The sequence below is a fragment of the Pseudopodoces humilis genome, chromosome 1, assembly GCF_049639895.1.
Source record: "Pseudopodoces humilis isolate 2021_Gansu_Grassland_sample_001 chromosome 1, ASM4963989v1, whole genome shotgun sequence".
Lineage (NCBI taxonomy): Eukaryota > Metazoa > Chordata > Aves > Passeriformes > Paridae > Pseudopodoces > Pseudopodoces humilis.
Window position 1 is genome coordinate 152,094,280 of NC_142200.1, and position 27,552 is coordinate 152,121,831.

At 70.5% G+C, this 27,552-nt stretch overlaps 3 protein-coding genes across 5 annotated transcripts; 1 reads left to right on the top strand and 2 right to left on the bottom strand.

Moving 5' to 3' along the window:
• Nucleotides 1–899: 899 nt before the first annotated feature.
• On the bottom strand, nt 900–5,701 carry ABCB8 (ATP binding cassette subfamily B member 8). The gene is made up of 16 exons (XM_088054160.1): nt 5,623–5,701; nt 4,762–5,035; nt 4,170–4,325; nt 3,998–4,092; nt 3,821–3,926; nt 3,556–3,717; nt 3,388–3,473; nt 3,217–3,314; nt 2,989–3,094; nt 2,849–2,882; nt 2,567–2,703; nt 2,367–2,461; nt 2,099–2,232; nt 1,844–1,991; nt 1,288–1,538; nt 900–1,019 (listed from the first exon to the last, which is right to left on the bottom strand). Exons 1-16 carry the CDS (start codon nt 5,697–5,699, stop codon nt 924–926), a joined length of 2,055 nt encoding a protein of 684 aa, XP_087910286.1. The 5' UTR covers nt 5,700–5,701; the 3' UTR covers nt 900–923.
• A 152-nt stretch (nt 5,702–5,853) lies between these two features.
• ATG9B (autophagy related 9B) lies at nt 5,854–13,104 on the top strand. 2 transcript variants are annotated; one of them, XM_005532115.3, is made up of 15 exons: nt 5,854–6,105; nt 7,622–7,754; nt 7,902–7,945; nt 8,062–8,126; nt 8,205–8,363; nt 8,913–9,054; nt 9,191–9,939; nt 10,056–10,209; nt 10,706–10,885; nt 10,967–11,212; nt 11,277–11,461; nt 11,757–11,859; nt 12,291–12,369; nt 12,466–12,572; nt 12,846–13,104. In XM_005532115.3, exons 2-14 carry the CDS (start codon nt 7,625–7,627, stop codon nt 12,555–12,557), a joined length of 2,328 nt encoding a protein of 775 aa, XP_005532172.2. In that variant the 5' UTR covers nt 5,854–6,105; nt 7,622–7,624; the 3' UTR covers nt 12,558–12,572; nt 12,846–13,104. The 2 variants fall into 2 exon arrangements, with proteins under 2 accessions (XP_005532172.2, XP_014116162.2); XM_014260687.2 differs by having other exon boundaries at nt 6,032–6,105; nt 7,602–7,754.
• Nucleotides 13,105–13,415: 311 nt separating this feature from the next.
• On the bottom strand, nt 13,416–27,512 carry NOS3 (nitric oxide synthase 3). Of its 2 annotated transcripts, XM_005532098.3 has the most exons (26): nt 27,348–27,512; nt 25,830–25,932; nt 25,334–25,482; nt 24,229–24,391; nt 23,763–23,854; nt 23,548–23,689; nt 23,250–23,389; nt 22,730–22,904; nt 22,089–22,190; nt 21,771–21,965; nt 20,918–20,991; nt 20,678–20,822; nt 20,457–20,561; nt 19,453–19,520; nt 19,250–19,366; nt 18,599–18,773; nt 18,357–18,486; nt 17,789–17,867; nt 16,872–17,059; nt 16,396–16,574; nt 15,903–16,113; nt 15,598–15,685; nt 14,977–15,098; nt 14,485–14,633; nt 14,030–14,224; nt 13,416–13,617 (listed from the first exon to the last, which is right to left on the bottom strand). In XM_005532098.3, exons 1-26 carry the CDS (start codon nt 27,482–27,484, stop codon nt 13,495–13,497), a joined length of 3,546 nt encoding a protein of 1,181 aa, XP_005532155.2. In that variant the 5' UTR covers nt 27,485–27,512; the 3' UTR covers nt 13,416–13,494. The 2 variants fall into 2 exon arrangements, with proteins under 2 accessions (XP_005532155.2, XP_014116158.2); XM_014260683.2 differs by lacking the exon at nt 14,030–14,224.
• Nucleotides 27,513–27,552: the final 40 nt, after the last annotated feature.

Genomic DNA, 27,552 nt, shown 5'->3' on the forward strand with positions numbered 1-27,552 from the left:
AGGGGTCTCCCATTCAAAGGCTGACCCATGGGACACCCCCCACGCCGGGAGAGTCATGCAGGGCTAATCCTACCCCAAGGGGTCACACAGAGGTTCCCCCGACCTGGGGGTTGACACGAGGGTCCCCAGCCTTGAGGGGCAGCACAGGGGATAGTCCGTCCCGTGGTGCTACGAAGGGTAACTCCCATGGCAGGGGTCCCGCATCCCGGGGTCACGCAGAGGGTCCAGAAAGATGCCACAGGGTTCCTCCACTGCAGGGGTGATAGAGGGGCCCCCACCCTGCAGGGTGACACAAGCGATCCCCCCTTACGGGGGGTCACACGGGGGTCTCCCCATCCCAGAGGTCACCCAGGGGCTCCTCCCCTCCGGAAGTGACACATGAGCCCCCCCTGCCCCGAGGGAAATATCGGGGTCCCCAGTCACAGAAATCACGCAAGGGCTCCTCCAGCCCGGGGAGGGGGGAATTCAGGGGTCCCCCATCCCAAGGTCACGTAAGGGTTCACCCCCTCCAGTCCCCGGGGGTGTCGCAGCGTTTCCCCGCTGGGCAGTGACAGGGGTCCCTCACTGCACGGGTGACACACGGGACACCCGAGGGTCACACAGGGACCCCTCACCCGAGCAGGGCCACACAGGGGTCCCGCACCTCGGGAGGGGGCTCACACCAAGCAGGGGGTGACACAGGGGGTGACTCAGGGGGTGACAGAGGGGACCCCCAGCCCCGCGCGGCCAGGAGGGGGCGTGGTCAGCATAGCTGGACACGCCCATAAACACACGTCACTCATGGCCCCGCCCGGCACCCCGCCCCCTCCTCAGTGCCAAGGGCGCCCTCGAGCGGCCCGGAGGACCCTTCGCAACGTCCCGCCACAAAGAGCAGCCCCCCTGATTAATTAAACAACCCCCTGGTTAATAAACCCAGCCCTGGTTTATTGGGGGGAGCGGGGGGACCCCTCCTTAGTCTGCTGTCGGATGAGCTCGGCGTAGAGACCCCCCCGTCGCAGCAGCTCCTCGTGAGTCCCTGCCTGTGGAGACAGCGGGGTGTCACGGCCGGAGCGTGTCACGGCCGGAGGGTGTCACGGCCGGAGGGTGTCACGGCCGGAGCGTGTCACGGCCGGAGCGTGTCACGGCCGGAGGGTGTCACGGCCGGAGGGTGTCACGGCCGGAGCGTGTCACGGCCGGAGGGTGTCACGGCCGGAGCGTGTCACGGCCGGAGCGTGTCACGGCCGGAGCGTGTCACGGCCGGAGGGTGTTACCTCCCGGTGCCCAGCCGTCCCCGCCCTGCGGGCTCACCTCAGCCACGCGGCCCCGGGCCAGCACGGCGATGAGCTGCGCGCCCCGGATGGTGCTCAGGCGGTGGGCGATGAGCAGCACGGTGCGGCCGGTGGCTGCACGGTCCAGCGCCTCCTGCACCGCCCGCTCCGCCTGCGCATCCAGTGCGCTCGTGGCCTCGTCCAGGATGAGCACGGCCGGGTCCTTGAGCAGCGCCCGGGCGATGGCGATGCGCTGCTTCTGGCCCCCGGACAGCGCCGTGCCACGCTCACCTGCGGGACACCGCGGGGACACCGCGGCCCGAGGGGACATCGTGGGGATGGCGGTGCCGCACCATCCCGGGGGACCACCTCACCCACGGCCAGGGAACCCCAGAACCTCCGTGCCTCATCAGCCCGGGGAGAGCCCCACCTCCCACATCCGAACCCCATCCCCGCCGCTCAGAGCCCAGTGCGGCCGCAGCTCCCTCTGGCACAGCCGAACATCGGCAGTGACCGGCAGCCGCTGTCCCTGCAGGACCGGGACCATCTCGGCTGGAGGCCCACACTTGCCTGACCCCCTCCCGCCCTGGCCATACCCACGACGGTGTCGTAGCCATCGGGGAAGCTGCGGATGAAGCCGTCAGCGTTGGCGAGCCGGGCGGCCTCGTACACCTCGGCATCAGAGGCTCCTGGCTTCCCGAAGCGGATGTTCTCCATGATGGTTGTGCCAAACAGCACCGGCTCCTGCAGCAAAACCCCAGCCCTCAGCACTGAGCCTCAGCCATGGACCACCTCCCTCCTCTTCCCCAGGGACAGCCGGGGGTCCCGGCCAGCAGCGCTCCTGTCCCCACCTGGCTGATGAAGCCGATGACCTGCCCCCGCAGCCAGGAGGGGTCCAGCCTGGCGATGTCCTGCCCGTCCAGGGTGATGGTTCCTGCCGTGGGCTCATAGAACCGCTCCAGCAGCGCTGCCACCGTTGACTTCCCTGGGGATGGGGACCCCTGAGCCCCCCTGCTCCAGACCCCTGGCTCCAGCAGCACTGGGGGATTCCCGGCACACACTGGGCGCACTGGGCAGAACTGGGGCAGAGCGGGATAAACCCGGGGGGGGTACTGGTACCTCCTCCAGAGGGGCCCACGATGGCCACGGTCTGGCAGGGGGGCAGGGTGAGGCTGAAGTCCTGCAGGACAGGGTAGCCAGGCCGGGTGGGATAGCTGCAGGGAGAGCAGGGGCTGCAGAGCTGTGGGGACATGGTGCCCGTCCCCCTGTCCATGGGGTGGCCCAGGGGGCCATGGGGGGCAGTCCCAGGCGGGACTCACCTGAAGGAGACGCGGTTGAAGCAGATGCGGCCACACAGGGAGTGGGCAGGGATGGTGACTCCCCCCTGCAGTGGCACGGGGGGCTCCAGTCTCAGCAGCTCAAAGACACGGGCACCAGCGCTCAGACCCCGCACCGCCTGTGGGGGGACAGCAGGAGCACCTCATGGTCCCCCAGGCCCCCAGACCCCACACCACCCGCAGGGAGGGTAGCGAAAGCACCCCCAGAGCCCCAAACCTGAATGCCCAGCCTCAGGGGGTGCCAGGACCCCTCACCCCACCTACCTGGCCCATCAGAATGGAGATGTTGGCCAAGGACCTGGGATGCACAAGGTCAGAGGTTGAACTCAGGGCTGTGCCCAGGCATGCTGCAGGGTACAGGGGCTGCCAGAGGTACTGGGGGTACCTTTGGGCCCCGCTCTAACCTTTGCACCGTCTGCGAGGCCACCAGGAAGGACATGAGGTCACCAGGCGAGAGCTGGTCTCCGGCCATCAGGGAGCCACCGACGAAGATGGTTCCCAGGACGATGCCTGTGGGGTGGGAGCAGGGCTGGGATTTGACGGGGACATGCAGAAGGGACATTTGTAGGAGGTCCTGCCCAAAGGAGTCCCACCCCACAGCCCCCCAGGTCCCACTCTGTGACCCCACTCACCATTGAGCGCCAGGTTGGAAAGCCCCTGGAAGGCGGCGATGCCGAGTCCTAGCCGCTCACTCAGCCGTCCGGCGCAGTCCACCTCAGCACGGAACAGCCTGGGGCAGGGATGGGCTGGGATCCCCACTGCCACAGCCCCAGCACCCCCAGGCTCCCCACCCTGCCCCTTACTCTGCCTGCTGCTCCTCCATGGCGAAGGCCCGCACGGTCCGCACGTTGCCCAGCGCCTCGTCGGCCACCACGGTGGCCTTGGCCACCTGCAGGGACAGGGGGGACAGTGGGGACACCCCACACCGTGGCCCCGGGGGCAGCAGGAAGGGGGTCTCAGGCGAGGGTTACCTGCTCCTGTGCCTGGCGGGAGAGGCTGCGGAGGAAGGCGCCGATGAAGGCGCCGGCGCCCACCAGCGCCGGCAGCGCCACGAGCAGGAGCCCGGTGAGCTTGGGCGAGAGCAGGTACAGCGACACGAAGCAGCCGGCAGTCTGGGTGCCGCTGCGCAGGCCCTGCGGGACGGGGCAGTGGCTGGGGGACCACCGGGCTTGCCCAGGAGATAGCCAGGCTCACCTGGGAGGCGGCCAGGCTCACCTGGGAGATGGCCGGGCTCACCTGGGAAATGGCCAGCTTGAAGGAAGACTTGAACTCCTGGATGTCGGCGGTCAGCCGTGTCACCAGCTGCCCCGTGCGCGTGGCATCAAAGAAGGCCACCTCCTGCCTGCCGGGGGAGCGGTGGGTGCGGGTCCCCGCGCCCCCATCTCTCCCGTCCCCTGTCCCCGCTGGGGTTACCTGAGCAGGGCGCTGAAGAGCGCCTTGCGCATGTTGCCCGCCACCCGCTCTCCGACGCGGGCCAGCAGCGCGATGTACCCGAAGGTCAGCAGGCCCTGCGGGACGGGGGGGTCAGGAGGGCCGGAGGGCACCCCGAGACCCCCGCCCGCCCTTTCGGGAGGCCGGCACTCACCTGCAGGCAGTAGACGGCGAGGAGGCGCAGGGCCGGGCTCCGCACCTCCCGCAGGTACGTGGGCACGTGGCCGCGGGCACATCGGGCCACCACGTTCACCAGCTGCCCCAGCAGCACCGGGATGCGCACGTTGAGCAGGGCCGCGCCCAGCGCCAGCTGCGGGGGTGCCCACAGGGACAGGGCTGTCACGGCGCTGGGACAGCAGCACCCAGGGTGCCGCGCCATTGCACCGGGACAAGCAGGTGGCCTGGCACAGCGCTGGGACAGCGGGTGTCACCCCGTGGCGCTGGGATAGCGCGTGCGTCACACAACAGCGGACACCAGCACGGCGGCTGTCCCGCAGTGGCACCGGGACAGTGGCTGCCACACCGTGGCATGGGGACAGGGGGTGTCACACCCCTGCACGGGGACCTTGGCCATCACGCCGTGACACTCAGACAGTGACAGCCGGTGAGTGACAAGCTGGGATGGCGGCTGTCATACCACGTCAGTGGGACGGTGGCCATCACGCTGTGGCACCGGGACAGCATAGGTGTGACACGGGGACAGTGGGGACAGGGGCGATCACGGCCACCCACTCGCCGCTGCTCACCACAACAGCAGCTGAGAGCGTCAGGAGCTGCGGGCGCAGGAAGGTCCAGAACAGTGGCCAGTCAAAGGGAGGCTCCGGGGGGGACTCTGGAGGCTCGGGAGCACCGGGGGGGACCGCGGGGACAGCGGCCTCCTGGCAGCGCGCGGCCGTGCCCAGCAGCCCCAGCACCACGCAGCCCGTGGCCGAGCCGGCCAGGAGCAGGCGGCGGGGGGCCGGGAGCGCTGCGGGCAGCCGGGGGGGCCCGGCCAGCTCCAGGCGCCCCCCATACCTGAAACTGAGGAGAGGGGTGACTGAAAGGTGCCCCAGCTGGGGTGGCACCCACGGGTCACCCCAGGGACCTCAGAATCCCATCTCCCCCCACCAAGAGTTGTGGCCTCCAAGGGACCCGGGAGTCCAGGATCGCCCTCGGCGTCGCCTGCAATCCCAGGGTCCTGGCTCCCCCCACCAAGAACTGGGGTGCCCCCACCACCCAAGGGGTTCGTGAGGCTGGGAACCTCCCGGGCACGCCAGGGCTGCGGAGTCCGAGCTCCCCCGCACCTCTCAAGGTACCCCGGGGCTCCCCAGTTCCTGCCCGCGTGTTGCCCCCGCCCTGACCCCAATCCCGCGGCTCCGGGAGGGCCCCGTACCCCTAAACCTCCTGGGAGCCCCGGCCTCCCCCCTGTGGTCCCCCCGCAGGGATCCAGGTGTCTGGGAGTCCCCGCGAGTTCCCGGGACCCCTGACTCCCCTGCAGCCCGACTCGCACCCCCGGGACCACCGCGACCTCCGAGTCTGGGCTCCGCCCAGCAAGAGTTGGGGCTCCCGCACTCCAAAGGACCCGAGAGTCCGGGATCCCCCCGGGATGCCCTGCGCTCCCCCGGTACCTGCGCCCCGGGACGGAGGGCGGCCGGAGCCGGGTCCAGGCGCCCGCTGCCCGCAGCAAGAGCACCGGCAGCGGCATGGCGGCACCGGCGGGGGCGGCACCGGGGGCGGCACCGGGAGACGCGGGGCGGGAGCGGGGAGGGCCGGGGGGGGGGGGGGGGGGCCCCGGGCGGGCGGAGCCCCAACACCGCGGCTCGGGCCCTGCGCCGGCCCCGACCCGCTCCGGCGGCTCGGGCCCTTCCCCGGTCTGACCCCTCGGATCCCCGCTCCCGGCACGCCCGCTCCTCCCCGGGGCCGCCTCCGGAGCGGCCGGACCTGCACCGGAACCCCGCGCCGGAGCTCGGAGCGCACAGCGGCACCCCCGACCCCCGCCGCTCCCCGGGGCTGCCCCCGGTGCGGCCATGGCGGGCGGCGGCGACCGGGGGGCCCCTTGAGCTCCGGCAGCGGCGGCGACAGCGGGGACCGAGCCGGCAGCGAGCGGCCAGGTGAGCAGGGACGGGAAGCGGGGAGCGGGGCTGGCAGAGCCCCGCTGGCCCCGGTGCGGGGTCACGCCGCTCCTTTCCGGGCTCCTTCGGCCCGGCCGCTGCCCGGGACCCCCCATCCCGCTGGGGCGGGTGTGTCCCCTGCTGCCCTGGGGGTGCCCGTGTCCCCACGTGTGGTCCCGGGTCACTCGCGGGGGTCGCTCCGGAGCCCCGTCCGCGTTCGCCATAGCCATGTGTCACCGCTGGGGCTTGTGTCACCACCGGGCTGTCACCCTGCCGTGTCGCCACGGGCAGGTGTCCCCATGCGGAGCCCCGGGGTCCCCGTGACACAGGTGACGCTGCGGAAACACACGTGTGTCCCGGCAGGGTCACCGGGGCCGCTGCCGGGGGCCGCCGGGTCCCGCGGGTGCCACGTCCCCCGGGCTCTGTCCCTGGCCCGGGGGTGTCCCTGGCCCCGGCCCGGGGATCCCCCCGGCCCCCCCACCGTTTACACTCACGGGCTATTTTCGGGGCCGCGGGTATTTTTGGCTTCCCGATGCGGAGCTGGTTGGGGACGGGCCGTGCCGATGTCACCCGCCGGGACACCCGATCCTGGGGGATGCGGCCGCTGTCCCCAAAGGGGTGCGGGGGGTCGGGTCCCTCCTGCCGCATCAGCCCCGCGCCGTGAGTCAGCCCCGGGCAGGCGGGGCCAGACGGTGTCACCTGCGGCCACCGGCCCGGCCGGACACCGGCTGTGGCCACCGCGGGGGACGCAGGTGACGCGCGACGCTGCGGGGCTGCGGTGAGGGGACCGCGGGGGGAGGTGGACGGGGGTCCCGTCCTTCCCCATGGGGTGATGGTCCCATCCAAGGGTTTGGGGTCCCTTCCAAGAGGTTTGCGTCTCCTGTGGGGGTTGTCCCCTGCCCCAAGGTCCGGGGTCCTGCCCTGCCCCAGAGAGGTGGGGGGTCCAGTCCTTCCCTGGGCCGGGGGCGCGCAACGCACTGAGAGGCCACCGGGGCTCAGGACCGGTCGTGAGCCGGTCCCGTTGTGCCCCCCGGCTCCGGGGGTGGTGTATCCGTGGTGAGTGGGGTCTGTGGGGGGGTCTGTGGGTACAGGAGTCCATGGAGGGGGGGGTCTATGGGGAGGAAGAGTGTGGGGGGCTGTGGACACAGGGGTCCGTGGGGAGAGGTGTCCCCCTACTCGGACCGGACAGCGCAGCGTGGCCTGGGGGACAGCGGGGGGAAAGTGTTGGGGTCCCTCAGACCCCGGGGACCCTCCCGGGGAGCCCCGAGAAGCCGTGCAGGGTCACGGCAGGCTCTGGCACTGGCCTGGCCGGTGGGACAGGAAGGGCCGGTGGCACCTGCGGTGTCACCTGCCCGCGGCCAGGGCCAGCTCAGGCCACCCGAATTCGGGGCACGCGGGCGGCGCTGCGGGACCCGAGCGGCATTTCCTGTGCCTCACACCTGCCCCGACCCCCTCCGCCCCACACCTGCCCCGCGGCGGCCCCATCTCCGTGGCAGGTGCTCACGTTCCCCGGCAGGTGATGGCGGAGCAGGGAGAGGAGGACCGGGAGTACCGGGAATACCGCCGGCTGGAGGATTGTGAGGAGGACTCGCCCCCCGGCGAGGAGGAGGAGGAGCAGCTGCTGCTGCACGTCACTGAAGGACCGACAGGTACTGGGGTCCCATCTGCTGGGGGATCGGGCTTCCCGTGGGCTGCTTGGGGACCCCAGGTGGGTGTTTCTGGGTGGGACGCGGGGGTCCCAGGTGAGGGGGCGGTACCACCTTCCCACCTGACCCCCCCCGTGTTTTTTCCCCCAGACTCGTGGCACCACATTAAGGACCTGGACAGTTTCTTCACTAAGATATCCTGGCACAGCCCCTGGTGGCACTGTGGGGGATATGGGGGAGCATGGGGTGACTCTGGGGATGGACATGGGGGGTCCATCACCCCTTCGTAGTCTCCTTAACCCCTCCTCACATCTACCAGTTCCACCAGAGGAATGGCTTTGCCTGCGTCCTGCTCTCGGACGTCCTCGAGCTGGTGTAAGCGATGCCGCGTTGTCACCGGGCGGTGCCACACGGCTGTGACCCAGGGGTCTCACTGACCCCCCGTCCCCCCAGGCAGTTCCTGTTCGTCGTCACCTTCAGCACGTTCCTGCTGTGCTGTGTCGATTACGATGTCCTGTTCGCCACCCGCCCCCTCAACCACAGCCACGTCCCCGAGCGCGCCAAGGTGACGCTGCCCGACGCCGTGCTGCCCGCCCCGCAGTGCGCCCGCAGGTGGGCAGGGGGACACCGGGGGACACTGCAGGAGCTGTGCAGGGCTCTCGCTGCTGCGGGTGACGCGTGGGGTCCCAGGGGTGTGGGTGACATGCGTGTCCCCAAAGGGTCGGTGGTGGTGGGCGGCTACCGCTGCTGCTGCCTTTGTGGCCACGCAGAGGGCCCGGTGCCACCAGCGTGGCTCTGTGGGGGCCAGGGTACCGCTGGTGTGGCTGCCTGGGGTCCTGGTGCTGTGGGACACGTGTGTCCCCAGCGGTCTCTGAGACAGCAGATGGCCATGAGGCGCTTGGCGGCACTGGTGACGCCTGTGTTTCTGCAGGCTTCATGGCAGCGGGTGGCAGCTGTCTGTGGAGGGTTTGTTGGCACTGCTGACACTTGTGTCCCCACAGGCTCCATGTCAGCAGGTGGCTTCTGGTTCTGCTGGCACTGGTGTGGCTGGGGGGGTGCCCAGTGGCACTGATGACACCCGTGTCCCCGCAGGCTCCGTGGCAGCGGGTGGCAGGTGGCCGTGGGGGGTTGGTGGCGCTGGTGACACCCGTGTCCCCGCAGGCTCCGTGGCAGCGGGTGGCTGCTGTTCCTGCTGGTGCTGGCGGGCGCGGTCTGGCTGTGCCGCCTGGTCACGGCACTCCGGCGCCTCGTGGGCTACTGGGAGATCCGGAGCTTCTACATCCGCGCTCTCGGCATCCCCGCGGTGAGGGGCCGGGGGCTGGGCAGGGGCCCGCGGGGGGCACCGGGCTCCGGGCCGGGCCACGAGGTGCTGCGCGGCGCCGTGGGGCGCTGAGCCGTGCCGCGGGGTGCCCGGGCCGATCCTCGTGCCGTTGTCACAGGAGGAGCTGTGTAACCACAGCTGGCAGTCGGTGCAGGCCCGGCTGCTGGCGCTGCAGCGGCGCCAGCCCCTGTGCGTGCCGCGCCGGGAACTGACGGAGCTCGACATCCACCACCGCATCCTGCGCTTCCGCAACTACACCGTGGCCATGGTCAACAAATCCCTGCTGCCCGTGCGCTTCCGCCTCCCGCTGCTCGGCCCCGTCGTGTTCCTCACTCGCGGCCTCCAGTTCAACCTGGAGCTGCTGCTGTTCCGCGGCCCGGCCGCGCTCTTCCAGAACACCTGGAGCCTGCGGCCGCAGGTGAAGCGGGCGGGCGCTCGGCGGGCGCTGGCGCGGGGGCTGGCGCGGGCGGCCGTGCTGCTGGGGGTGGCCAACCTGGCGCTGTGTCCCTGCGTGCTGGGCTGGCGCCTGCTCCTCGCCTTCTTCAGCTACGCCGAGGGGCTGAAGCGGGCTCCGGGCAGCCTGGGCGCTCGCCGCTGGTCGCTCTACGCCCGCCACTACCTGCGCCACTTCAACGAGCTGGGCCACGAGCTGCGGGCGCGGCTCGGCCGCGGCCACGCGCCGGCCACCAGGTACATGGACTCGTTCAGCAGCCCGCTGCTGGCCGTGCTGGCTCGCCACGTCGGCTTCTTCGCCGGCTCCGTGCTGGCCGTGCTCATCGTGCTCACCGTGTACGACGAGGACGTGCTGACGGTGCAGCACATCCTGACGGCCATCACGCTGCTGGGGCTCGTGGTCACGGTGGCCAGGTGCGTGCCGGATCGCCGCTCACGGTGCCCGGGTGCGAGGGCCGGACTCCGCCGTGCCGTGCTGGGCCTGGCGGGCGGCGGGGGGCTAAGGTGGGACCCCGCCCGTGCCCCTGCAGGTCCTTCATCCCGGACGAGCACGCGGTGTGGTGCCCGGAGCAGCTGCTGCAGCGCGTCCTGGCTCACGTTCATTACCTGCCCGAGCACTGGCAGGGCCGCGCCGGCCGCGCCGAGACACGAGCAGAGATGGCGCAGCTCTTCCAGTACAAGGCTGTGGGTGCAGCCCCCCCTCCCCCCGAGACCCTCCTCCCCAGGACCCCACTCCCCTGGGACCGGCCTCTCCCCACCGCTCCCCACCGCCGGGACCCCGCAGACCGGCAGCCCCCCTATCCTGGGACTCCCTACTTCAGGATCCCCAGCTTGGACCCCTCGACACTGGGACCCCTTGCTCCAAGAACCCATTGCCCTGGGACTCCCGGCCCCAATCCCCTGCCCTGGGACCTCCCACCCCACGGACGGGGAGCTGCCTGTGCCAGGATCCCATATCCTGGCATCCACCCCACTGGGACCCTCCAAGACTTCCCATCCCAGGAGCCTCCTGCTTTGGAATCCGCCACCCCAAGATCCCTTCACCCCGGGGCAGCCCAAGGACTCCCCTCCTCAGGACATACCGCCCTGATCCCCCTACCCTGGACATCCCACCCCTGGACTTCCAAATGTCCCTTCTTCCGCCCCGGGACACGCCCGGATCCCGCTGTCCCCCGTGCAGGTTTTCATCCTGGAGGAGCTGCTGAGCCCCCTCGTGACGCCCCTCATCCTCATCTTCGCCTTTCCCCCCCGCGCCCTCGACATCGTGGACTTCTTCCGCAACTTCACGGTGGAGGTGGCGGGGGTGGGCGACATCTGCTCCTTCGCGCAGCTGGACGTGCGCCACCACGGCAACCCCCAGGTGGGCACCGGGGGGCCCGGGCCGAGGCGTTCCGGGGCCGTGCGTCCCCTGCCGGGGTGTCCCACGTCCCTGTCCCCACAGTGGCTGTCGGAGGGACACACGGAGGCGCCCCCGGAGCGCCAAGCGGAGCACGGGAAGACGGAGCTGTCGCTGATGCGCTTCGCCCTGAGCAATCCCCGCTGGCGGCCGCCGCCGCCCGCCCGCCGCTTCCTCGGCCACCTCCAGGCGCAGGTGACCCGGGACGCGGCCGCCGCGCCCCCCCCGCGGCCCCTGCTAGCCGAGGGACCGCTGGCCGCGTCCCTTCTGTCCGAGGACTCGGCCCTGGCGGTGAGTGGGGGGCTTCGGGGGGGCTGCGGCGTTTTGGCTCTCCCGCTGACGAACGTGCCCACAGCCCGAGGGGCTGGTGGCCAGCGTGTTGGCGGCCAGCGGGCTGCTGGCCCGGGAGCCGCGCTTTGGGCAGCCCTGCAGCACAGCCAGCGCCACCGCCAGCCTGCTGGCATCCCTGCGGAACCCCCTGGGGACCCCGCCCTGCCGAGCCCCCGACAGCCCCGGGGAGCAGCACAGCCCCGAGGACAGGTGGGGACAGGGGAGCCGGGGGGCGTGGGGACACAGCTGGGAAGGGTGCCAGGGCAGGGAGGGGGCTGTCGTGGTGGGGACGAGTGTTCTGGGGGGGACGGGGGGTCGTGGTGAGGAGGGGAGGGGGGTGGCACGGAGGGGGTGGCACAGCGGGAAGGGGCGGCGGGGCCGGATGTCGTGGCAGGGAGGGGTTGTTGTGCCAGGGAAGGGGTGTCAGGACGGCTCAGGGGTGTCCCAGAGAGGGGGGGTGTTGTGGCGGGGGTGTCACCTCGTGCCGCCCCTCCCGTGCCCCAAGGCCGGCGCTGAGTGAGTCGCGGCTGCGCAGCCTGAGCCGCTCGGCGCTGCTGGCCGAGGTGGCCTCGGCCGAGATGAGCCTTCACGCCATCTACCTGCACCAGGTGTGTCACCTGCGCTTCCCGGGCTCCCTTGGGGTTCCCTGCTGTCCCCGTGCCCACCAGAGCGTCACTGTCTGGCCGCTCTGCCTCACCCCCTGGCAGTCCTGCCTGGCCCCCGTCCCTTGTCCCCCGTCCCTTGTCCCCAGCGCCGCTCCTGGCTGCCCCTGCCCTCCCTGCCCCACGGGGTGACAGCCACCCACCGTTCTTGGCCACCGCCAGTCGGGGTGCTGGGGATGAGGCACCGCAGCTGGAGTCACCCGTGTTCCCCCTTCTGCCACCGCTTTGGGGCTGCAGAGTGTCCCGGTGCCCCCGCTGCCGCATGGGGGGCTCTGAGTGCCAGTGCGGGGGGGCTCTGCTGTGCCGGGGGGCTCTGAGCGCCTCTGGGGGTGTTCTGAGCACTGATCCGGGCTCTCTTGACCCCCTCTCTCCCCCAGCTCCACCAGCAGCAGCAGCAGCCGCAGGGCCCCGGCCCCCAGCCCGCGGGGGCACCCAAACACCCCTTCGTGACCACAGGTGAGCTCCGGCCCGTGGGGTGTCCCAGGGGGCTGGGGGGACGCTGCTGAGGGCAGTGGGGGGCTCTGGAGGTCCTGACCCCCCTGTGCCCCCCAGGCTCGGCTGCCCGGGCCTCGCAGCTGCGGGAGATGCCGCTGGGCGGGTGGGCCGAGGAGGAAGAGGAGGAGGAAGAGGAGACGATGACGTAGCCGGACCCAGCTCTGGTGGGTGGGGACACGGGGGAGCGGGGACCCCCGGGACTGGGACATGGAAAGCCCCCGGGGCGGGGGGCCGTGGTAACCCCAGAGGATCCAGGGACCCCCGGCAGTGCTGGGCTGGGGCACAGAGATCCCCGGGGCTGGGGTTTGGGGGTCCGGCTGCCACGTGTCGGGGTCCCCAAGAACTGGGGTGCCCAGTGTTGGGGTCCCCAAGAACTGCGGCCCCCACTCCGGGATCTCCACTCCGGGGTCCCTGCTGACACCCCGTTCCCTCCTCAGGGTCCTGGTTGTGCCGAGACCCCCCCGGAGGTGCCGGGGGAGCCGCCAGGGGCACAGTGGGGGGCTCGCCGTGCCCACTATGCTGCCAGGGCCAGGGGGGCCCTGTCGGTGGGAGCCCCCCCTCGGGGTGTCCCTCGTGCCCCCACTGCGGTGCAGGGCCAGGGGTGCTGCCAGGGCCCCCGCCCGGGGCTGCTTTTGGGGGGGCGCGGGGCTGGTGCCCCCCGTGGTGACCCGAACAGCAGCTGAAATAAAAGTTTACAGAGGGGCTGTGGCCGCTGGCTGTGCCCGGGGGTGCCGGGGGGCGATGCCATGGGTGGGCCGTGGCTGTCTGGAGTGACACCGGGGGGTTTGGGCGGGGGGTGCTGGCATGGGGTGCCCTCAGCTGCGGCCACACAGGCGGGAGCCACGCCACCGTGGCCACGGGACCCCTCCCACCATTTCCCACCCTTCGTGTCCAGAGCGTGGCCGGTGGGGTGTCACCATCCCAGAGGTGTCACAAAGCCCATCCTTCCCTGTGCCACTGCCCACGTCCCCGGTGCCACCGCGGGAGCCGAAGTGTCGGGCCGGGGGTATCAAAACTAAACCTTTACTGGGGGTGGCGGGAGGGGGGGCGCAGCCGCAGGGACCCCCGTGTCCCCCGCGTCCCCGCTCAGGGCGCCGGGCCCGGCGGGCGCCGCTCCTGCAGGGAGAAGGACTGGCTGCGGATGCGCAGGGCCACCTCCTGCGTGCGGAACGTCAGCCCAAAGATGTCCTCGTGGTAGCGGTTCTTGTCCTGCGGGACAGGCGTCAGGGCTGGGGCTCCCCGGGGTGTCCCCAGGTGTGTCCCCTGTGGTGTCCCCTGTAGTGCCTCCAGGTGTCCCCAGGTGTGCCCTGTGGTGTCCCCAGGTGTGTACCCAGGTGTGTACCCAGGTGTGTCCCCTGTGGTGTCCCCTGTAGTGCCTCCAGGTGTCCCCAGGTGTGTCCCCTGTGGTGTCCCCTGTAGTGCCTCCAGGTGTCCCCAGGTGTGCCCTGTGGTGTCCCCAGGTGTGTCCCCAGGTGTACCCAGGTGTGTCTCCAGGTGTGTCCCTAGGTGTGTCCCCAGGTGTCCCCTATGGTGTCTCCAGGTGTGTCCCCAGGTGTGTCCCTAGGTGTGTCCCCAGGTGTCCCCAGTTGTCCCCTGCGGTGTTCCCGTGTCCCAGCCTTACCCTCAGCTCGCTGATGACGTCCCCTGCCTGCCCCAGTGTCATGTCGCCCTCCTGGGCCAGGATGTGCTGCACGGTCTGCAGCACCTCGGTGGCCATGGTGACATCCCCGCACACGTACATGTGGCCCCCGTGCTGGCAGAGCACCTGGTGCACCTCGGCCGCCAGCTGCGCCCGCAGCACGTCCTGCACGTACGTCTGGGGACACACGGGGACGGTGGCATCCCGCACTCGCCCGACCTGTCCCCAGCTCCCCATCCCCGCCCTGACCCTTTGTGTGCTGTCCCCGTCCGTGTCCCCAGCCCCTCACCCCCACCTCTGGCTCAGTGTCCTGCCCCTGTCCCCTCCGTTTCCATCCTCACCTTGTCCTTGTCCCCATCACACCTCCGTCCCCAGCTCCATGCCCATCCCAGCCTGTCCCCATCCCGTCCCCCATCCCACCCTTGTCCCCATCACACCTTGGGGGTCCCGGGCTCACGGGAGAAGGCCGTGAGCACCTGGCTGAGGGCGCCCTGCTCCCGCGCCTCCTCCATCTCCTCACGGTAAATGTGGTCCAGGGCGGACGAGCGGCACCCGAACACCAGCACCATGGGACCCAGGGGGCCACCTGCAGGGGGACAGCGTCCTCGTGTCCCCACAGCCCCCCATCCCCACGTCCCGTTTCCATCCCCTTCCCCATGACCCCACATCCCCGACCCCTCGCTCGCTGTCACCACGTCTCTTGTCCCCGGTGCCACCGTGTCCTTGTGTCCCTGTGCCGGTGCACCCCACACCCCTGCATCCCTCCCATCCCCGTGTCCCCGTCCCCATTCCCGTGTCACCATTTCCATCCCCTTGGCCTCGGTACCCCCCAGCCCAGCCCCCAGCCCCCCGTGTCCCCGTCCCCATTCCCGTGTCACCATTTCCATCCCCCCCAGCCCAGCCCCCCCGTGTCCCCGTCCCCTCCCCACCTCCGGCGCGCAGCAGCTGCAGCCGGTGCTGCCAGAAGCTGCGGAAGGGCGCGACCCCGGTGCCGGGACCCACGAGGATGCAGGGGGTGTCGGGGGTGGGCGGCAGCCGGAACGAGGGGGCCCTGCAGCAGTCGGGGGTCACTTGGGGGGGGCCTTGAGCCCAGCCCCGGATGGGGATGTCGGGAAATGGGGCGGGGGTAGCTTGGGGGGCTGTGGGGGGAAGGCAGGGAACATGGAGGGGAGCAGCTGAGGAGGACAGGCAGGGGGACAGGGATGGCAGGTAGGGGGACAGACAGGGGGACAGACAGGGGGACAGGGAGGACAGGCAGGGGGACAGGGAGGGGGACAGACAGGGGGACAGGGAGGACACGCAGGGGGACAGGGAGGGGGACAGACAGGGGTGACAGTGAGGGGGACAGGGATGGCAGGTAGGGGGACAGACAGGGGGACAGGGAGGACAGGCAGGGGGACAGGGAGGGGGACAGGGGGACAGGGAGGGGGACAGACAGGGGTGACACTGAGGGGGACAGGGATGGCAGGTAGGGGGACAGGGATGGCAGGCAGGGGGACAGGGATGGCAGGCAGGGGGACAGGGAGGGCGGCAGGACGATGACCCCTTACCCCCGGATGAAGGCTGGCACTGTGTCCCCCGGCTGCAGCCGTGCCAGCCACGTGGAGCAGACGCCGTAGTGGAGGGGACCCTGCCCGTCTGTGGGGACCAGAGGGGGCTGGGGGGGCTGCGGAGGGGGGTACTCCCAAAGGCAGCCCCGCACAGAGCCCGGGCAGGGCTGGCGGATGGGGGGACCTGAAGATGCTCTGGGGACCCTGGGAATATTCTGGAAGCCCTGGGGATGAGCTGGAGGTGCCCCGCAGCCCCTGAAGATGCCCTGAAGATGCCCCACCGCTCCCGTGCCCGCCCCGCTCACTCTCGCTGTGGTAGGTGACGACGGCCACGGTGAGGTGGATCTCGCCCGGGTGGGCGCCGGGCGCGGAGCTGATGGAGTAATAGCGGGGCTGGAGCAGCGGGAGCTGGGAGAGCAGCAGCGCGGCCGGCAGAGCCACGGACGGGAACTCGGCCAGCACCTCCGGCAGCGTCGGGCAGCGGAACCACTTCCACTCCTCGTACAGCCGCGCGTCCTGCGGGAGCCAGGCTGGGACCCCGCGCTCGGCCCCCGGGGACCCCCAGGGCGGGGCGCCAGGCCGAGGGGACCGGCTCCGGTCCCAGTGTGCAGAGTGCGGGGTAGCTGCACCCCAGCCCCCCAGCCAGAGAGGGGGAAGCAGCCCCCCGGCCCCAGAGGGGGGTCAGCCCCCGGCCCCGCAGCCAGGGAGGGGGGTCAGACCCCGGTCCCCCAGCCAGGGAGGGGGGTCAGCCCCCGGCCCCCCAGCCCCTCTCCGGTGGGGATCCCGCCGCCCCGTCACCTGCGCCAGGCGCTGCAGCCGCTCCCGCTCCGCGGGGTCCCGCGCCAGCGAGCCCAGGAGCTGCAGGAACTGGGGGCTCGGGGGGGCCGCCACGTCCAGGTAGAAGGTGAGAGCCTGGGCCAGGGTGCAGGGGGGCAGCCGGGACTGCAGCACCCAGCGGGGCCCGGGGCTGGAGCCGCCTGGGGATGGGGGGATTGCGGCGCTCAGTTCTGTCCTGTGTCCTTCCCAAGGCCTTTCCTCTTTTCCTTCTTCCTCCCACCACCTCCCCAAGTCCTAGCCCCTTCCTCTTCCTCAGCCCCTTCCTCGTCCCCTGCCCCAATTTTTTCTGTTTGTCCTTCCTCTTTCTCTTCCCAAACCTCAGCCCCTCCCCATCTTCCCCCGGTCCGTAGCTGCGGGACCCCGTCCTGTCCCCCTCTGATACCGGCGGGGTCCCCCCAATCCCCCGTGTCCCCCCAGTCCCCCGTGTCCCCCCGTACCGGCGGGGTCCCCATCGCGGCTCTCCATGGCCAGGGGCTGCTCGGGGGGTGGCGGGTCCTCCACGCGCTCCAGGACCCCCCTGACCAGCTCCTCGCGGTTGGCGGGGAACACCCCCAGGTGGTCCCCGGGCAGGTGCCGCAGCCCGCCCTGCTCTGCACAGCCCACCCGAACCAGCAGCGTCTGCCGGCTGGGGGGCACGGGGGGCACGGGGGTCAGGGGGGCCGGGGGGCCAGGGGGGGCACGGGGGTCAGGGGGGGCAGGGGGGCACGGGGGTCGGGGGGGGCATGGGGGTCAGGGGATCATGGGGGTCAGTGGGGCACGGGGGTCAGTGGGGCACGGGGGTCGTGGGGGCATGGGGGGTCAGGGGATCACGGGGGTCAGTGGGGCACGGGGGTCAGTGGGGCACGGGGGTCAGGGGGGACATGGGGGGTCAGGGGATCACGGGGGGCACGGGGGGGTGTCTGGGGCTATTGGGGGTGCGAGGGGCACAGCGGGGCTGGGGGGTCCCATGGTGTGGGACAGGCAGCGGTGGGGGGGGCCTGGAATGACGGGAGAGGCGAGGGGTCAGCGGGGTGAGGGAGGGGTCAGAGGGGTTAAGGAGGGGTCATTTGGGTTAAGGAGGGGTCAGCAGGGTTGAGGAGGGGTCAGCAGGGTTGAGGAGGGGTCAGTGGGGCTAAGGAGGGGTCAGACGGGCTAAGGAGGGGTCAGTGGGTTTAAGGGGGTGTCAGAGGGGTTAAGGAGGGGTCAGTGGGGGACGAGGCGGGGGGAGACACGGGATGGGGGCACTGGGGGGAAGGCGGCCCCGGGGGTGTCCTGGGGATGTGGGGACCCCGGGGTGCCGGGAGTGGAGGGGGACGAGAGGTCCCGGGGACAGGTGGGGTGGCAAGGTGAGGATCCCTGTGCGGGGGGATCTCACCTGGACTCCTCACTCTGCAGGTTCTCCACAGACAGCACCGAGCAGGGGAACACCTGGCGCTTGTGCAGCTGGGACAGTCCTGGGGGACGCGGGGGGTCATGGGGGGCATGGAACGCGTGGCAGGGTACGGAGGGGTGGGGGACACGGGAGGCTGGTGGTCATGGGTGGTCCAGGAGGACACGGGGGGCTGGGGAGACACGGGAGGGCTTGGGGAGGCTGGGGACACGTGGGGGGACACAGGGATAGATGTAGGGATGGGGGACATGGGGGGCTGAGGGGTCACACGGGGACTGCAGGGACTGGGTGGTCATGAGGGGCTGGGGAGGAACAGGGGTTTGGGGGGACATGGAGGGGAGTGGGCTGGGCAGTCACGGGGTGACAGGAGGACCAAAGGGTCTGGGGGAGGTCACGAGGGGGCTGCAGGGGTCCCTGGGGGGGCTGCGGTGTGTGAGGGGATCCCGCAGGATGCTCGGGGGGTGCTCTGGGGTGTCCCACGGGGCAGGTGGGGGGTGACACAGGGAGTGCGGGGGTCCCGCAGGGTGGGGGGAGCTCCCGGAGGAGTCGGTACCGGCCAGAGTCTCGGTGGCCTGGGGCTGCGGCACCAGCCGGTGCCTCTGGCGCTTCCAGCCCTGGGGAGGGGCGAACAGCTCCTCGGCGCCCCCCGCCCCGTCCCCCACGCAGAATGTCTCGCAGGCAGCCTGGGGGCACGGCGGGGCGGTGGGTGCCCAGCGGGGGGGGGGCTGTGGGTGCCCCCCAACCCTGGGGGTGCCCAGGTGCAGAACGGCTCCCGAGGGCGCCCCAGCCCCGTACCTGGAACACCTGGCGTGCCCAGGTGCGGAACGACTCCTCCTGGGCGCACAGCTCGTCCCCCTCGCCCAGGGGCAGCACCCGCTCCCCCCCCAGCTCCTCCAGCCGCGTGTCCACGGCCCGCGCAAAGGCACAGAAGTGGGGGTACGCCCGGGACCCCAACCCGAACACCGCGAACCTGGGGGGAGACTGGGGGTGAGGGTCCCCAGGGATGTGGGGGTACGCCCGGCACCATGACCTGAACACCGCCAGCCTGGCTGGGGATGCACTGGGGGCCTCGGGGGCAGCGCCTGCCCCCACCCACATCCACAGGGCAGACGGGGCTGGAGCTGCCGGTGTGAGTCCCCGGGGCACCCCAGGAACCCCATCCCTGTTCCCGTGGCCATGGCACTCCCTGTGCCCCTGGTGGCCCTGTGGCAGGACTCCCAACGTGCCCAGGCTGAGGACCCCACCCCAGTGCCCATCCCCGTGGCCGTGCCCTGTCCCCGTGGCCGTGCCCTGTCCCCGTGACCGTGCCCTGTCCCCGTGACCGTGCCCTGTCCCCGTGGCTGTGCTCTGTCCCCGTGACCGTGCCCTGTCCCCGTGGCCGTGCCCTGTCCCCGTGGCAGTGCCCACCCCGTTCCCACCCTGTGCCCATCCCTGTGGCCTCGGTACCGCAGGGCTCCCAAGGTTCCTGCACTGTCTGTGTTGCTCAGCTGCCGCCGCTTCTTCTTCCAGGAGGACACGAGCTGGTCGGACTGGGAGACGCTGTTGAACCGCAGCTTGTAGCTCCTGGGGGCGTTAGAAGGGTGAGGGGGGCTGGGGGGGATCCTGCCCCAGCCACAGCGGGGACCCCCCGGGACCCCCGGGGTGCTCACATGGGCGGCTCCGCCTGGGAGGTGCCAGTGTACGGCGATGTCATCTCCATCAGTGCCTTGGAGAAGCTCTGTGGGGGGCACAATGTCACCCCACACCCCATCCCCACCCCTTCTCCTCCCATCTCCATCCCATCCCATCTCCATCCCCAACTCCATCCCCAACCCCATCCTCATCCCCACCCCATCCCCAACTCCATTGCATCCCCATCCCATCTCCTCCCATCTCCTCCCATCTCCATCCCATCCCCACCTCATCCCCACCCCAACCCATCCCCATCCCCATCCCATCCCATCTCCTCCCTTTCTCCATCTCCATCTCCATCCTCATCCCCATCCCATCCCAACCTCATCCTCATCCCATCCCAACCTCATCCCCATCCTCATCCCCATCCCATCCCAACCTCATCCCCATCCCATCCCATCCCAACCTCATCCCCATCCCATCCCATCCCATCCCATCCCCACCTCATCCCCACCCCATCCCAACCTCATCCCCATCCCATCCCATCCCATCTCCTCCCATTCTCCATCTCCATCTCCATCCTCATCTCCACCCCATCCCCAACCTCATCCTCATCCCAACCTCATCCCCATCCTCATCCCAACCTCATCCCCATCCCATCCCAACCTCATCCCCATCCCATCCCCACCTCATCCCCATCCTCATCCCAACCTCATCCCCATCCCATCCCAACCTCATCCCCATCCCATCCCCTCCCATCCCAACCTCCTCCCCCTCCCATCCCAACCTCATCCCCATCCCATCCCATCCCAACCTCATCCCCATCCCATCCCATCCCAACCTCATCCCCATCCCATCCCATCCCAACCTCATCCCCATCCCATCCCAACCTCATCCCCATCCTCATCCCCATCCCATCCCAACCTCATCCCCATCCCATCCCATCCCAACCTCATCCCCATCCCATCCCATCCCATCCCAACCTCATCCCCATCCCATCCCATCCCAACCTCATCCCCATCCCATCCCGTCCCATCCCTACCTCAGCACATTCTGGAGGGTCCCCATTCCCAAATGTGCTGGTGACCACCAAGACCAGGGTCTCGTGCTCCAGGGCCACCACATCGTACTCATCCATGCACAGCACCTTCATGGAGTTCCAGGATTAGGATCCCTCCACGGGAGGTGTCTCCCTTCACCCAAACCCCCAGCTCAGGGTGGGCGAGGGGAGCTGCCCCAGTTCTCCCCCTTTTTCCTCCAGACCTTGGGATCAAACGCCCGGCGGAAGAGCTGGCACAGATTCCAGGCGTAAGTCCGTGATTTCCCGGTCTCTGTGGCGTAGAGGATGGTGGCCTTGACCCGTCGCGCCATCACGTGTCCCATGAGCTTGGCTGAGATCTTAACAGCGCTGTGGGATCCCCAGGGCCACCGTGGGATCAGAATGGGATTCCCAGGGGACCCCAGAACTCCCGTGGGATCCCCGGGATGGCGGGGTTCACCTACTTGGCCACTTCCTTGAAGGTTTTCCTCCGGGTGACAGTGGTGCCTTTGGACACGTAAACCTTCCAGGCGTCCGGCTGTGGGGCACAGGGGGGGCTTGTGGGGCACAGGGGCCATGGGGGGCACAGGGGCCGGGGGTCTGTGGGATTGGGGAGCAGGGGGGGAGGAGGGGTCGGGGGTCTGTGGGGCTGGACCCGCCTGGCACCAGAGTGTGAACTGGGGGGCACTGGGGGCCATGAGGGGCACTGGGGACCATGAGGGCTCGTGGGGGGCTGGAAGGGTCCGGAGGGGCTGAGGGAGAGCCTCAGCTGGGTGCTGGAGGTGTCCCGGAGGCGGCTGTGGGGTGTCCCGGGGTGTCTCAGAGGCAGCTGTGGGGTGTCCCGGGGTGTCTCAGAGGCAGCTGTGGGGTGTCCCGGGGTGTCTCAGAGGCAGCTGTGGGGTGTCCCGGGGTGTCTCAGGGGCAGCTGTGGGGTGTCCCGGGGTGTCTCAGGGGCGGCTGTGGGGTGTCCTGGGGTGTCTCAGAGGCAGCTGTGGGGTGTCCCGGGGTGTCTCAGGGGCGGCTGTGGGGTGTCCCGGGGTGTCTCAGGGGCGGCTGTGGGGTGTCCCGGGGTGTCTTGGGGTAGGTGCCAGTGGAGGGCAATCACAGGTTGGGGGTCCCGCAGGGATCAGCGGTGCCCAGGGCAGTGCCAGAAAGTCCTGGGGGGGTCGGGGGGGTCAGTGCCAGCTGTCCGAGGGTCTCAGTGACCTGGGAGGGGGGAGAGGGGCCGGGGCCCACGGGGCGGGATCTGCGGGTCCAACCCCACACCTGGTAGCAGAAGGGGGCTGTGGGACAGGATCTGTGGGGCAGGGGTCCCACCTGGTAGCGGAAGGTGGGGCTCAGGTGGTAGTTGACCATCTCCTGGTGGAAGACAGGTGTGAGACTGCCCGAGAGGGGGGGCACGATCCAGGCCCAGTCTGCGGGACACCCCCCCCGCGCCCGCCCCTCTGCCGCCAGGTGCTTCATGAAGGACTCGGTGGCTGCGTGGTGGTCCACGATGGTCACCTGGGCCACCTGCGGGGACAGGGGGACAATGGGCTACCTGTGGGGCCGGGGGTGTTCCCGTGGCCTGGCAGTGTGGGGGTCCCAGCACTGGGGGTCCCAGCTGTGTGGGGGTCCCAGCACTGGGGGTCCCACCTGGAAGCTGTGCAGCACGGCCACGTTCACCTCCACAGCTGCCCGGTCCTTCCAGAGCGATGAGCTGGTTCCTGTGTCCAGTCCCATGCGCTGGGCCACCTCCTGCGGGGGGTCAGCGGGGGGGTCAGCCAGAGGTCCCCGAGGGGTCTCGGATGGGGTCCCGGATGGGGTCCTAGTGGTGTCCTGCTCGGGGTGCCAGAGGGCTCCCGGGGGAATTCTGGGGGAGGTCCCAGGAGTGATCCAAGCATGGTCCTGGTGGGGGTCTCAGGGGGGTTCTGATGAGGGTCCCTGGATGGGCCTGAAGGGGGTCCCAGAGTGATCCCAGTGGGGGTCCCAAGGGAAATCTTGGGGAGTACCAGGAGGGGTCCCAGGAGGGGTCCTGAGGGGACCCCAGGGGAGTCCCAGGGCTGTCCCTGTGGGGTCCCACTGCGGTCCCGGGGGGTCCCAGTGTGGTCCCGGCGAGGTCCTGGGGGTCCCAGTGCAATCCCTGGGGTCCCAGCACGGTCCCAGGGTTCCCGGCGCTGTCCCGGGGGTCCCAGCGCGGTCCCGAGGGTCCCAGCGCGGTCCCGGGGTGATCCCAGTGCGGTCCCGGGGGTCCCGGTGCCGTCCCGGGGGGTCCCGGCGCGGTCCCGGGGGCTCACGGGCAGCACGTCGTAGCGGTGGCGGTCGCAGAGGTTTCGGGAGCCGATCTCGGTGCCCATGTACCACCCGTTGAACGGCGCCGCGGGGAACTCGAGCCCCCCGATCTCCAGCAGCAGGTTGGCCACGGCCGGCAGCGCGTGCCAGCGCAGCCCCAGCTCCGAGAACCACTCCAGCCTGGGGGCACGGGGGCTGTGTCACCCTCACCGACCCACAGCGGCCCCGCAGCCCCCAGGAGGGTACCCCCACCCCGCCTGCACCCCGGTATCCCACCCAGGGAGGGTCAGCATCCCGGCGTTCCAGAATCCAGCCCAGGACGGGGCCAACAAGCCGGCGTCCCGCGGGGGAGCCGCGGTTCCGGTGTCCGTCCGGGATGGGATCAGACCCGCCTCTGCTCCGTGTCCCCAGTGGGGTTCCCCAACCTCCATCCCCCGCTCCATCCCCTCCCCGGGGGTGACCTTGTGGTTCTCCAGCCCAGGGAGGGTTCCTCGGCAGAGATTTGGGGGTCGCGGCGCCACTCACGTGGGGTGGTGCAGCGGCACCTCCAGCACCAGCTCCGGGGGCAGCGGAAAGAGCTCGGGGGACTCCTCGGGGCTCTGCAGCAGCAGCGGCAGCACATCGAAACGGCCCCCCCCGGGGGTCCAGCCGTGTTGGATGCAGAGCTGGGGAGGGGGACAGCGTCAGGGGGGCCTCCGGGAGGTGTTGGGGACACAGGGAATGGAGGGCGGCATGGAGGGCAGATTGAGGTGCGGATGGAGAGGGAATAGGGGAGGGATGGGGAGGTGGTGAGGGGGGTCTGGGGGCGCAGGGATGCCCCCACCTCGGTGATGTCCACGTTGGCAGGGTCGCCCCGCACGGAGCCGTCGGGCTGCCGATACCCCGCGTAGCGGATCAGCTGCGGGTTCCAGATGCGGAAATCGCCGCGTCCCGGAGCCCGCGGGGGGAAGATGGTGATGGCGGACCTGGGGGGCCGGGGGGGGGGCGTCAGGACACCCTGCGGCCGCGGGGCTCGGGGGGCGCCGGGGAGATTCTCACCGGATGTTGCCGCGGTTGGTGGCGAACTGGATGTGCGAGCAGAGGAGGCTGAACATCTCCCCCAGCCCCGCGCAGTCCCGGGCATCAAACACCTGCGGGGGGACAGGGTGGGTGTGGGGGACCCCTGCGGGCACGTGGGGTGGGAGTCCCTGGGCGGGATCTGCAGGCCAGGAGGTCCTTTGGGACAGGGATCCCCCTGGGGCGGGGGTCCCCGTGGGGTGGGGGTCACAGCAGGACACGGATGAGGGTCCCCGTGGGGTGGGGGTCACCGCAGGACACGGACGAGGGTCCCCGTGGGGTGGGGGTGACCATGGGGGTGTCCCTGTGGGTACCCGTGAGATGGGGTGGGGTTCCTGTGGGGTGAGTTGGGGTGCCTTGGGTTTGGCGTCCCCAGGAGTTTGAGGTCTCCACGTGCTGATGTCCCCGTGGGCTGTGGTGGGTGAGGGTCCCACGGGTGGGCTCGCACCTGGAGCTTGTTCCACTGGATGCGGCCGACGCAGCGCGCCGCGTTCCGCCAGGCCTGCTTGGCACCGAACGTCAGCTCGGGCTCCCGGAGCCGGTACCAGCCCGAGGCCGCGATGTCCGCGGCCACCTCCCGCAGCCGCTGCGTGTGCGCCGGGGAGTTCTCCCTGCGGGGGGACCCTCAGCACCCACAGACACCGGGACCACCCCCAGCACCCCCCGACACCGGCACCTCCAGGGGAAGGGGGGCCAAACAGCGACCGGGGTGTGGGGCAGGGATGGGGGATATGAGATGTCCCAGGTTATGGATGGGGATATGGGATGTCCCAGGGCAGGGATGGGGGATATGGGATGTCCCAGGGCAGGGATGGGGATATGGGATGTCCCAGGGCAGGGATGGGGGATATGGGATGTCCCAGGGCAGGGATGGGGATATGGGATGTCCCAGGGCAGGGATGGGGATATGGGATGTCCCAGGTTATGGATGGGGATATGGGATATCCCAGGGCAGGGATGGGGATATGGGATATCCCAGGGCAGGGATGGGGGATATGGGATGTCCCAGGTTATGGATGGGGATATGGGATGTGTCAGGGCAGGGATGGGGATATGGGATGTCCCAGGGCAGGGATGGGGGATATGGGATGTCCCAGGGCAGGGATGGGGATATGGGATGTCCCAGGGCAGGGATGGGGGATATGGGATGTCCCAGGGCAGGGATGAGGATATGGGATGTCCCAGGGCAGGGATGGGGGATATGGGATGTCCCAGGGCAGGGATGGGGATATGGGATGTCCCAGGTTATGGATGGGGATATGGGATGTCCCAGGGCAGGGATGGGGATATGGGGGTGCTTCGGGGAAGAGGTGGGGATATGGGGCACCCCAGGGCATGTCTGGAGCTGTAGGGGGTACCCCGGTGTGCAGATGGGGAAGTGATGGGGGTATGGAGGTGTTTTGGGCAGGGGTGGCGCTATGGGGTGCCCTGGGGTGGAGATGGGGCCATGTGGTGCCCGGGGCAGGGCTGGGGCTGGGCTGTGGGTGCCCCGGGGTGCCCGTGGGTGCTCTGGGGGTGCCCGTGTCTGTTGTGAGGGTCCCGTCCGCGCTCACCGCCTCAGGGACACGTAGTACTGGGTGATGAAGTCCCGGGCCAGCTCCAGCAGCTCCTCGGGCGGTCGCGTCCCCTCGGGGGTGGGGGCGGGCAGCGGCCGCGGCAGCACCAACGACCCCAGGCAGCGCTGCCCCGAGCACGGCAGCTCCTGGGGGGCATCGGGTGAGCAGCCGGGACCCCCGGGCCAGGCCTCCCCTTCCCTGTATCCCGTCCCACACTCTGGCGTCCCCCCCCCCGCCCATGTCTGTGACCCCGGCACCCCACAAACCTGCACCCCCGGCTCTGCCCCCCCATCTGCCTCCTATCCTGCAGCCCCCCAGGCCGCAACTCCAACCTGCATCTCCCTATCCGTGCCCTCCCCCCGCCTTTTCACCCCTTCAGCCGCACTCCGTGCCCCCAGCCCCGCACCCCCCGCCCCGCACCCCCCAGCCCCGCGCCCCCCCCCCCGCACCCCAAAGCCCGGCACCCCCCAGCCCCGCGCCCCCCGCCCCGCACCTGCCCCGCGGTGGCGCAGAGCGTGTCGTAGCTGATGCTCCCGCTCTCCCAGTTCTTCAGGCGGGCGAAGCGCGGGGGCTCCGCCGGGGAAGAGGGCGCAGCGCTGGGGGGTGACACGGGGCACCCCTGAGACCTGCCCGGGCACGGGGAAACCCAGCCGGGGGTCTCGGGGGACTTGGGGAGAAACGCGTGTCCCCCCCGCGCCTGCTCCCGCGTGTCTGACACCGGGACCCCCCGGGCTCGGGGACCTGCCCGAGGGGACGGCGACAGGAGGGCGCTGGGTGGGGAGAGCGGTGGGTGGCTTGTGGAGGGGACAGTGGGGACTTCCCCAACATCTGGTGCTGCTGGGGGCCGGGGGGGTCCCGAGCCCTCGGATCAGCCTCGTGGGGAATGGAGGGAATGGGGAGGCCCAGAGGATGGGGGGGCTGAGCTGGGGGGGGCACAGGGGATGGGGGGAGCAGGAGATGGGGAGCAGGAAATGGGGGAGCAAGAGATGGGGGAGCAGGAGATGGGGGAGCAGGAGATGGGGGAACAGGAGATGGGGGAGCAGGAGATGGGGGAACAGGAGATGGGGGAGCAGGAGATGGGGGAGCAGGAGATGGGGAGCAGGAAATGGGGGAGCAAGAGATGGGGGAGCAGGAGATGGGGGAACAGGAGATAGGGGAGCAGGAGATGGGGGAGCAGGAGATGGGGGGAGCAGGAGATGGGGGAGCAGGAGATGGGGGAACGGGAGATGGGGGAGCAGGAGATGGGGGAACAGGAGATGGGGGAGCAGGAGATGGGGGAACAGGAGATGGGGGAGCAGGAGATGGGGGAACAGGAGATGGGGGAGCAGGAGATGGGGGAACAGGAGATGGGGGGCCGAGCTGGGAAGTCAGGGAATGGGAGATCAAGATAAGGGGGCTGAGTTGGAAGGGTCAGGAGTTGAGGGGTCAGAGGATAGAGGGGGCGCGGGGCGTTCCTGGCCCTCGTGTGAACAATGGCCATGAGTCACACCGGGCTCCGGGCCACGGCGGGGGGAGGACACACCCCCCGTCCCATGTCCGTCCCCTCCGAGCCCCTCCGAGCTGTGGGGTCCCCACGCCTCCGTCCCCACTGCACCCCATACACCCCTCCCCAAATGTCCCCCCATGTGCCCCCAGATCCCGCTGGCCCCAGCGCGCCCCAGCGGGTCCCAGGGGCTGCTGGGGCCACCCCGTGCGACAGGCGACACTGTCACGACACGACGGACAGCGTTCCCAGAGCCGGCTCCGTGCTCTGCCCCAGTGCCCCACTCGAGCCACCCCACCGGGGGCACCTCCAGGCCGGGGACACCTCCAGGCCGGGGACACCTCCAGGCCGGGGACACCTCCAGGCCGGGGACACCTCCGGCCATGTGCGGAGGTCCCCGCGGGCGAGGAGGGGCCCCCGCCGAGGCTCGGAGCGGCGGCAGGTGAGTGCCGCTGTCCCGGTGCCCCGTCCGTCCTTTCCACCCCATTCCTCCCCATCCCACCCCGTCCGTCCCGCCTGGGCACCTACCCGGGGGGCTCGGTGACAGCGGCGGGGACAGCGGTGACAGGGGGGTCCTCGGGCGCGGGGCCCCGCGGGCGCGAGCAGAGGCCGAGGCCGGGGCAGGCGCGGGGGGCTCCGGGCAGGACCCCCGGCAGGTTCCCCATCGCGGCCCCACTGAGCCGGGAGCGGCCGCTTCCCGCTTCCTACAGCCCGGGGAAGTGGTGACGAGGCC